At 50.0% G+C, this 10,948-nt stretch overlaps 1 protein-coding gene across 1 annotated transcript in view; it reads left to right on the top strand.

Moving 5' to 3' along the window:
• LOC147623408 (putative pentatricopeptide repeat-containing protein At3g01580) overlaps positions 1 to 1,416 on the top strand; it is a 2,904-nt gene extending 1,488 nt beyond the window's left edge. The window contains exon 1 of the mRNA XM_086821551.1: positions 1 to 1,416. This exon is cut by the window's left edge and continues 1,488 nt beyond it. Within this exon, the coding sequence (XP_086677677.1) occupies positions 1 to 1,015 (1,015 nt within the window). The 3' untranslated portion in view covers positions 1,016 to 1,416.
• The last annotated feature ends 9,532 nt before the right edge of the window (positions 1,417 to 10,948 follow it).

Genomic DNA, 10,948 nt, shown 5'->3' with positions numbered 1-10,948 from the left:
GATAGGCCAGGCATTGCATGCTGATGCCCGTAGAAAGGGCCTTTCTTCAAATGTTTTTGTTGGCACAAGTCTTATCAGCGTGTATGGGAAGTGCGGGGCAATTACAGAAGCAGAATATGTTTTTGATAGGTTGTCCCAGCCTGATATTGTGTCGTGGACTGCAATGCTCTCAGCATACATTGAGCAGGGTGAAGGGGAGAAGGCTTTACACCTGTACAAACGGATGCAAGGAGACTGTGTTACCCTTAGTGATGTTACACTTTTGTGCATTCTGCAAGCTTGTAGTGAAACAGGAAGTTTGGAGACATGTAGGCAGCTTCATTTCACCATCGTCTTTGCTGAATATGATCAAAATCTTTCCTTAGCCAACACTCTCATTCATGCATATGGGAGTTGTGCAAGCATGGTAGATGCACAGGCAGTCTTTGATAGGCTGGATCAGCGTGATCCTGTCTCATGGACTGCATGCATCGCCGGCTATGCAGGAGATGGAAATTGTGCAGCATGCTTGGAAATGTTTGACAAAATGCTGACTGCCGGTATTAAGCCAGATGCGGTGACATTCGCCTCACTTCTTTCTGCTTGTAGTCATGATGGCCTTGTTGTCAATGGTGTTGAGTACTTTGAATCCATGAGAAGAGATTATGGCATAGCTCCAGATGTGAAGCATTACGCCAGTATGGTAGATCTTCTTGGGCGTGCCGGGGACTTCAAGAGGCTAGAAAGCATCCTTGTGGGCATGTTAATGCAGCCCGATCTGACCTTCTGGTTGTGCTTGCTGGGTGCCTGTCGAACACATGGCGATACGGACTTTGGAAAACGGGCTTTTTTTGGGGCAGTGACTTTGCAGCCCAAAAATGGTGCTGCTTATATTTTGATGTCAAACATCTATGCCAATGCTGGGCTACTGGAGTGTGCCAATGAGGTGGAAAACTGTAGGCAGAAGATGTGCACAGAGGAAGGCTTGCAAGAAGTGGATCAAGCATATGCATGCAGCACTCTTCTAGAAGTATAAAAGGAACTTATATATTGACCACCTACATCGAATGTGCAAAGAGAAAAAGAACATCCTTGCACTAAGCAATGCAACTGCGTAGTCTGCTTAATGGAAGCTTGGCTTCTCGTTCCGCACAGATGCCTTCCCCATCAACTTGGCTACACTACAGTATTGCAAAGATATCATATATGTCAATTGTTGTACACATACCACAGTTTACATGCAATGCCATCACATGTAAACCATCAACCACGTCAGGGGGCTAAACATGTAATGATTACCAATTTTTCTACGGTAATTACAGTGCAAAGGATTTCGAGATGTTACGCTTCAAACTTATCACAGGTATGGTCTGAGGCTGGTCTTTAGAAAACCCAATGTAAGGAATCTAAATAATGAACGAATCACTAATTTATACATAGAACTTTGGACCTAGGAGGAGAGCCTTAGTCCAAAGGCTCGTATACATGAGAAGATCTTCGAAATAAACAAAAATTAATGTTTAAAGAGAGCTATTCTGCATTTTTGCAAATCAAGAAATACTTCTAATCAAGAAATACTTCTAGCTCATGTGGGACTCACACTTGATGAGGTAAGTCATCTTTAGGTCCCGAAATCTCTTTCTATTCACTATTAATGCCTTTGATTTCCTTTGATGACTATAACAAGATCTTTCTCCAAGAAATATGTACTCTTATAAAATTGTAAAAGCATCAATTAAACTTCAACAACAAATTACATTGCAAACCATAGGATAGAAATTATTCAAGAGAGCACAAAGACAAACTCCTTGGGTGTAATCTCCTCTCCTAACATGTGGCTCTCTTTTCAAACACGATATTTAAATCATATTCATATTTTTAGCCTATAGAGTCATAAATGGCACCTATTTCACTTTTAGGCTTTTGTTTTATAATAAACAACTTTGCCTAACATTATAAGGTTTACACATGATAAAACCATGGCTCAACAACACATATAAATGGACCAACGTTAACAAATTCGCTTAGGACCATACACAAATTAAATTATCTTGTGTATACGCACACACGTAAACTCTAGCCACATAATAGGTTACGAAATAATCAATATCATAATTAGCACATGATCTTCGTCTTCACACCATCGCTCAATCCACCATTCGTATGACATCTCAATTGGTACTCTCACACAGTGTAACATCTCAATCGGTACCCTCGTACATCTTACCATCTATACTTACAAATATGATCTACATTAGTTAAGCAATCAATTGAAGTCGCATCAATTAATCTCAATGTTGTCTTGAGAAATAGGTCACCATAGTATCAAACTTCACATATCCACTAGCACAGTACACACGAGCGTCCTCGATATAAATAAAAAATGTAATTTTCAATAACAAAAGAGTGATTTTCATAACATCCCCTCTTGCTTGGGTTGCTAACTATCCTTAGTTACATAAATCTATGAGAGGAGTACTTTATGATTAGTGTGGAAAACTCGATCAATACATAATGCACACATGTAACAATCGAGTCCAATAAACATATGTGAAATAAGTCTTAAGTGTCCCATACCACAGAGGTACATTCCACATACACATATAGGATGATATAAGATATAAGACCTAAATGTATATGGTATATGTATATGAAATGAATATGTTCTTCCATACCACTGGATTAACGCCACATAAGACTCCTTAAGAATAGAAGTTAAATACATAAGCTTATAAGGGGCTTATCTCAATGTTACAAACTTACTCTTACCCAAAGATCTCTGCATCTTCTTTCTTTGTCCAGAAGATCAAAGTAAAAGCTCTTCTTTAACCACAAGGTATAAAGATTGGTTTGTACCCTTCACAGTTGAGATTATAAGCTTTTGTAAGCTTTTTACCATTTTTCTCAAACGATTACAGATTTGTGTGAATTAAATTAAACAAACAAAGAATGGAAAGAAAAAAAGACTTACATTAAATTTTGTGAATTATGTAGCTGTATCTCTATACCAGCCTCATAGAAAATTCCATAATCAACTGTGGACCTTATGTACCTAAGAATCCATTTAGTCGCATCCAAGTGTCGCTTCCTAGGGGCCTACATAAACTAAGTCACAAGTCCAACAACATAACTCAAGTGTGGCCTAATATAGTCATGTATAGATCAAGCTACCCACTATGTGCATGTATGTAGTGGGGTCTTCCAAAAGCTCACTTGTATCTACAGAAATCTTTGTGTTCTCCTCCAATGGCACTGAAGTAGGCTTATAGCCTATCATACCATACTTGGACAACACGTCCAAGCCATATTGCCTATGCAATAACAAAATTCCATGAGGTGATCTCACCACCTCTATGTCCAAGAAATACCGCAGCTCACCCAAATCCTTCGTCTCAAACTTTGTCTTCAAAAGCCTTCTGACATCATGTATGTCAACATCACTATCACCAGCGATAATCAAGTTATCCACAAAGATGACTAATAGCATGCTCCCTCTATGTGTCTTTTTCACATTGGATATTTGAAATCCAATGATAATAAGATACTACCCAATCTTGTTTGACCATGTTCCGGGTGCCTACTTCAAGCCATACAAGGCTTTGCATAACTTGCACACAAAATTTGGGTGTGCATCAGTCTCATAACAACCTACTGGTGGTTGCATCATGTAAACTTCTTCTTACAAATCACCATGCGAAAAGGAATTCTTTACATCCATCTAATGTAAAGACCACCCCTTTGCCTACAGCCATAACAATGACAACTCTCACGGTCGCCATTCTTGAAACAGGCTGAATGTCTCTTCATAGTCAATTCCATAAGTTTGCGCATAGCATTTGGCCACTTATCTTGCCTTATACCTGCTCACTGAACCATCAGTGTTATGCTTGACTTTATACACCCACTTACATCCAATTGCCTTCTTTTCCTTAGGCAAAGGCACTAACTCCTATGTTGCATTGGTATCCAATGCTACCATCTCCTCATTAATGGCATCTTCCCATCTGTTATTTACAAGTGCCTCCTCAAAACAAGTGGGCTCCAATTCATATATTGATTTAACAATGTAAGCATAATGATGGGTTGCATATCCATCATATCTCAATGTGTGAACATGGTACCTAACCCTCGTAGACCTGTATACACTTGGATCACTGCCAGGTGTCCTCAAAATAGCCGTCGTTCTTCTTCTTACACCAGGAGTAACCATAGATGGAATGCCAAGCTTCGCATCAAGGCTCTGCTGAGAGCTGCTAGAGTCACCATCCACATAATGCTGATAGATCAGGCACAAAAGGTTGATCTACCTTTTCCTTCCCTCTATGTGATACGTGTACCTACATCTGTCTTTAACCTGCATGACCATGGACTAACATTGGATTGACTGAAGCTCCCGCCTCCCCCTGCTCTGCGCGCCATCGCTCCCCCCCCCTCCTCGCGCCTTTCTTCCTTCCGCCCCCCGCTTGCTCCCCTCTGCTCGCCGCTGTGCCCCCCTCCTTCCTCGCTGCTGCGCCTCCCCCCCCTCTTCGCCAGTTCGCCCCCCCTCCCCTCTTCGCCATTTCGCCCTCCCTCCCCGCTGCCGCCTGTTCGCCCTCCCTCCCCGCTGCCGCCATTTTGCCCCCCCGCCTCTTCGCCTCTTCACGCCCGCCTCCCATCAGCAGCGCCCCGCCCCCCTCCTTCTCGCGTTGTCGCCGCCCCCCCCTCTGGGCCTCTCCTCCGTTTCCCCCCCCCCCTCCCTCCTCTGTCGTGCTGCTTTTCACCCCTTGGGGGTTTTTGTTTTTTTTTCCTCATCGTCATCCGTCCTTCCGCCTCGGTGTGCAGCCCGCTTCTAGCAGGTTTTCCGCTTTCGCCTCGCCTTCGCTTGAGCTTCAGACTCTGATGGAGACTCCTCCCGCCTCGCCTCAGAGGGACTCTTCCGCAGCCCCCTCGCCCGCCCCCGAGGTCATCCCCATCAGGCTTTCTCTTTCGCCGGAAGAGGAAGCGAGCCTCACCGCAGAGGTGGAACGCCTTCAGGCTCACTCCACCATCTGCCGTATAGTCGGCACTCGCCCCAGCAGAGGGGAGATCAGGGATCTACTTCAGGCTCGCCTTCTTGCAGATGTGGGCAAGATCCTGGATGTACAGCTCTTGGGCCGGGGACATTATCAGATCGAGTTCGAGGCCGCCCAGAGCGTTGCCAAGGTCCTTGCCATGAGTCCTCTGGATATCAGGGGTGCTCGGGCTTTCTTCAGGCCTTGGCAGCATGGATTTGACCCAGCTGCGGCGGAGCAGGGAGAGCGCCTCTTCCATATTACAATTTGTTTCCCTGGTCTCCGCCGGGAGTATCTTCCGATCCTCTCCAGGCTCGGAGCATTGGTGGGCTCGGTTCTTGAGACGGGCCCCTCAGCAGCTTCAGTGGTGGCCAGAGCAGCTGGGCTACCTTCGGTCAGAGTGTTGGTATCTGACATCTCCTCCCTTCCTAAGGTCATTCAGCTACCTAGGATAGGGGGGGGGTGGATAGATCAGAGAGTGGAGTTCTCGGGGCTCCCAAACCAGTGCTTCATTTGCAGGCAGGTCGGTCATTTGGCCAAGGCCTGCCCTCGCAGGAGACCTCGACCCTCACCACAGCAGCAGGCCACGGATGGCCCGCCCACAGATTCGGCTCGGCAGGCTGCCTCAGGGACACCTGCTCAGGCCACAGAGACCTCGGAGTGGCAGCCTGGACAGGGGCGCCGTCGAGGGAGACAGCCACAGCAGCGCGCCCAGATACCGCTGCAGCAGCAGCCACAGTCTCAGCCTCACTGGGTTCCCGTGAGGAACAGATTTGCTCCCCTTCAGGAGGAGACCCCTGCAGCGACCGAGGACCAGGAGATGCCAGCTCCCCCTCCTTCACCTCCCCCACACCCACCCCCCCCACCGCCTCGCGTCCACCATCGCCTCCTCCCGCCCCCGCTCCGGTCTCGGCAGCGGCTCCCTCTCCTCCTCCCTCGCCTCCCCCTCCTCCCCCTCCGCCCGCCTCGCCTTCCCGGGAGGTCCTGGCAGTTCCCTGGCGCTCACCTGCAGTCCGGAGGGCGTTGAGCACTGACCTTGCTCGAGCATCACAGAGGAGACCTATGCCGATTAGGGCCTCACGGATTTCATCTATCCGCAGTCGGCTGAGTCGCCTCGTCATTCGACAGCGCTCGGAGGCGTTTGATTATACCTTTACACGGCTTTTTGGAGCAGAGGGCCCCCATGAGCCAGCACCCATCCGAGTGCATGTAGTGATACCTCCGGCCCGCGGGGAGGAGGCACTAGACTCAGCGGTGGCCTTCTCGTTCCCTCTATGTGGACCTTGTGACCGGGAGTGGACTCTAGAGCTCGCTCTCAGCACGTTGAAGACTCAGGCAGTTGAGTTTTCTCATCACATGAGCGATTTGGAGGTTACAGATGTGATAGGCCGACTTTGGGATTTGGCTCATTTTTTCTTGGATCCCGGGAGTGTGGATACATCCGGGATTCGGCATTTGGTCGTGCGCATAGTTGCAGATTTGGCACGCGACCCAGGATATGTGAGTATCCACGAGGTTACTATGTCAGAGCAGGAGGCAGTCGCCATGGGTCACAGCCACTGGCGCCTGATCCGGGATTCTTGCAGTACACCGGGTGGGCAGACTCGCAGCCGTTCGGATGGGGACTACTCTCCATCCAAGCCGCTTGCGAAGGCTCGCCGCACGGCTGAGACAGCATCCACCTCAGTAGGACATCCATGAGGATCATCTCATGGAATGTACAGGGCCTTGGCGGAGCACACTTTATACGCTATCGAGGCTGCTTGAGGCAGGAGCTACAGAGATGCCTGGTTGGTGGCAGCATTGACATTCTGATGATGCAGGAGCACCACTTGGGTGAGAGCAGGATCCGGAGATATGGTTCGGTGATGCCTGGTAGATGGGACACTTTCTGGTCTGCAGGGTTTGGTCCTTTGGGTGGACAGGGAGGAGTATGCATGGTTATTGCAGATGCATGGCAGCAGGCCATTGTGGATCGAGGGATCATTGTGCCTGGTAGAGCACAATATGTCATTCTGAGGATGCATGATGAGCTATTGGGTGTGCTCAACATCTATGCGCCCAATCATGCTAGTGCCAGAGCAGAGTTCTGGACTCAGGTTACAGATGCATTGCCAGAGGCCGCACATTGGTGTGTTGGGGGAGACTTCAACATGCTTGAGGACCCGGCAGATAGGGTGGGAGGCAGTCATGTTACAGTGCACGGCACGGAGCTTGCAGCTTGGGACCGGTTTTGCATGTCACTGAGGATCACTGATGCATGGCAGCATGGGGCTTTCTCCCGGTCTCAGGACAATCTAAGTTTCTCTCGGTCGGATCGCCGGCAGGGAGGGACTAATCTATCTCGGATTGATCGCTTTTATGTGGGCGATTGGTTGGGGGAGCGAGGGGGCTCCGTCGGCATTCTTGCTGGCACCTCATTTTCAGATCATGCGCCAGTTATATTGACTTTGGAGGAGGGGACACGGGAGCCCAGCTTGCAGTTGAGGATCCCAGAGCGGGTACTTGCAGACCCCAGTCTCGCTGAGGACATTGAGAGGATCTGGCACGATAGTCAGTGCTCTGACCAGGATGCAGCGGGCCAGTGTGCCCAGGGACTCATTGATCTTAGCTCTTTTCTGCACGCTGCAGCTTTGACTCGACTGGGAGAGATTCGCGAGCGGGAGCAACGGCTGAGACGCAGCCTTGCTTCGCTACAGCGCCTTCAGGAGCAGCAGCCAGCATGTGAGTGGGTGGCGTCCCAGCTGAGCCAGGCCCGCCAGGAGGTTAGAGAGGCAGAGGAGCAGAGACATGAGTTTTACTATCGTCGTCAGGCCTCTCAGTGGACGCAGCTTGGTGATAGAGTGACTGGGGAGTTTTTTGAGATCACTGGACCCCGTCATGCGCGAGCAGGGGTTCGCCAGCTTGGTAGACCGGATGGATCGATTGCTACTGAGCTCGGGGAGATCAGAGCCATTGCCACTGCTTTTTATAGTGACTTGCTTTCAGCGGAGCCAGCCACTGAGGATCGAGATGTATGCAGACAGACTGTGTGGGCCCATGTGCAGAGGAGGGTCACAGACCATATGCGCACAGTTCTAGGTGCGCCTCTGTCAGAGACTGAGCTTGCGGAGGCCTTGAGGGTCCTGCCGCGACATAGTTGCCCAGGGGAGGACGGACTGACGCCGGCCTTTTTTATGCGCTATTGGGACCTTTTGGGGCCAGGCCTCCGCAGGGGCTTTCAGCATATTTTGGACACTGGGGTGATGCCGCAGAGCTTTTCAGAGGGCTTGATCTATCTTATCCCCAAGGGAGAGGGAGTATCAGATGATATTCGGCATTGGAGGCCTATTACGATCCTCAATACTGTCTATAAGGTCTTGGCAAAGGCCTTGAGTTTGAGGATCCAGCCCTTCCTGGGGGAGTTGATTCATGCTACTCAGACAGGATTTGTCAAGGAGCGCAGTATCCTTGACAACATCTTTACTTTCTGGGAGGCGACGGCCCGAGCTAGGTTTCTTGGCGAGGACTTGGTCGTGATGCTTCTCGATTTTGAGAAGGCATACGATAGAGTTGATTGGGGATTCTTAGAGGGCACTATGCTATGCTTGGGCTTTGAGCCAGGATGGATCAGAGGGGTGGCAGCTTTGTATTCCACAGCTCGCAGCCAGGTGCTGATTGCAGGAGGTCGGGGGCCGAGTTTTGAGCTGACCAGATCAATCCGTCAGGGGTGTCCTCTCGCCCCTTTCCTTTTTCTCTTCTTTGCGGAGGCTATGAGTATGTATTTGTCGGCAGAAGAGGTTGGTTTGAGAGGACTTCAGCTCCCAATCCGGGGGGAGGATTTGCTTGATGCTGAGTTTGCAGACGACACGGGCTTATTTTTGCATGGCCAAGAGGCCAATCTTATTCGGGCAGAGCAGTCGCTCCAGGTTTTTAGTGCAGCTTCGGGAGCATTGATCAATTGGCGCAAGACAGTGGCCTTTTGGATCAGTAGTGCTCCCACTCCGGCATGGAGTCCGGACCCTGGTTTTAGATGGATTCCTCCCGGCACAGCAGTGCGGTATTTGGGATGCCAGATTGGCCTCGATTTGTCACCTGAGCAGCAGATTGCCCCGCTTCTTCTGAGCATTCGGAAGAAGCTATTGTATTGGAGTACAACTCGACTATCCTTGGCTGGGAGGGTGGTGGTGGCAAATCAGGTGCTGTTAGCGACTATGTGGTACATTACGTCTTGCTGGATTTTCTCGAGCTCTTGCATCAGCCAGGTACAGAGGCTGATCAGGAACTTTCTGTGGTCTGGGCGGGACGGTCAGCCAGCTTGGGCAAAGGTTACATGGGCAGTTATTACACTTCCGCTGGCTCAGGGCGGTTTGGGCATTATAGATCCAGTCGATCAGAGTAGAGCCTTATTGGGGAAGCTTATTGTTCGGGGGTTGCTTCCAGGCGCTGAGCCTTGGAAAGAGCTCCTCTTGCAGCGACTGCAGGCCCGGGCGCCTCCTGCAGGGGGTACTTGGGCACCAGAGATTCGCTGGATCTTCATAGAGATGAGGAGGACAGGCCTCAGTAGAGGATGGGAGGACAGATTTGCTTTGAGTATCCTGAGAGCTTGGGAGCTGCTGAGACCGGGGCTCTCTCAGCGGCCTCCTTCTTGTGTTGAGGAGCGGGCCAGGCAGCCGCTCATCTGGAGCCCAGCGGTTCGTACAGAGCAGGGTCATATGCTGGGTTCTCGGCCTCGTCTAGCCATTAGGACCTCAATGGAAGGCTTCTTGGGCCCTTTTATTTGGCAGTTTAAGGAGTCAAAACTTTTCTCTTAAGAAGAAACGTTTTCTAATCAGAAGCTTCAAAACGGCTACTTTATTCGAATTTGAATTTTGGGGGGAAAATGAAATTTAAAATCTAGCGGACAAAACCATATCATGTAACATATCTATGGAAAGCTCTTGATGCGTAGATCACAGATCTATAATCTTCGCTCAAATCGGAGCTTGTATGTAGAAGTTATGGAGGTCCGAAAGTTGTAAAATTGCCTCCTCCCCTTTTTGGGAGAAAAAGTGCACCCTTTGACCACTCTTACACCTCTCTTACAAACCCAACATTTCAGTCCACATGGCAACCCCCCATTTGGCTATTCCTTAATCACCTTGATTAGGCTTGGGCAAATTAAAGGACCCAAGAAGACCCCATTCACTTCCTAATGCTGGGGACCTTTAGCGGCAGGCCCAGCTCGTAGTTTTGGAGACTGGCAGGCTTTCTGCAGTCTACCAGAGGAGACCCAGGTGGAGAGACTGAGTCACTTCAGAGGGGGGTTGATTATGAGGGATGATATTCAGGAGGCACTTTCAGAGGAGTGGTTCACACCTCTCGAGCCAGTGGCCCCACGGTGGATGGGAGCCTTTACACAGTTGGAGATCCTGATTGCTGTCAGAGCTAGCACTGAGGATGGCAGATGCCTCTACTATGAGATCCAGGATGAGGGCAGACTCCAGAGAGTGGAGGTGGAGTCGCCTTTGGTTGCAGAGTGCACCTTTCAGAGGATTCGGGTAGTGGCTGCCGCTTCTCGGAAGTGGCATATTGACCCCGACCCTGTTGACGTGCTCCCGGATTGGCGCATATGGGCATATGCCGCGCGCCCCTTGGCCCGGCTACAGTGGGACCCCGGAGAGTACGAGTGGCATGATCCTTATGCATCCCTTGAGGCCACAGAGATCACATTTTTCCAGTATACTGTTCGGCTGGGACGGCATATTTTGACGGCGAGGAGGACGGTTTCTCCAGCGGCAGCGGGGCATTGGCGATTGCAGGGACTATCACAGGAGTTCCTGGAGGATTTCTGGGCTCGGCTCTGGGCTAGTCGACAGGCCCGCAGGATCTCGGCTTTTCAGTGGCTGGTCGCCCACAGGGGCTCAGCAGTTGGCACTTGGCTTGTTTACAGCGGTCTTCCGGCGGCCTGCGTCCGATGC

This window comes from Cibotium barometz, chromosome 27 (assembly GCF_041138505.1).
Source record: "Cibotium barometz isolate CiBa-2024 chromosome 27, ASM4113850v1, whole genome shotgun sequence".
Classification (NCBI taxonomy): Eukaryota; Viridiplantae; Streptophyta; class Polypodiopsida; order Cyatheales; family Cibotiaceae; genus Cibotium; species Cibotium barometz.
This window is presented reverse-complemented; position numbering and strand designations above follow the sequence as displayed.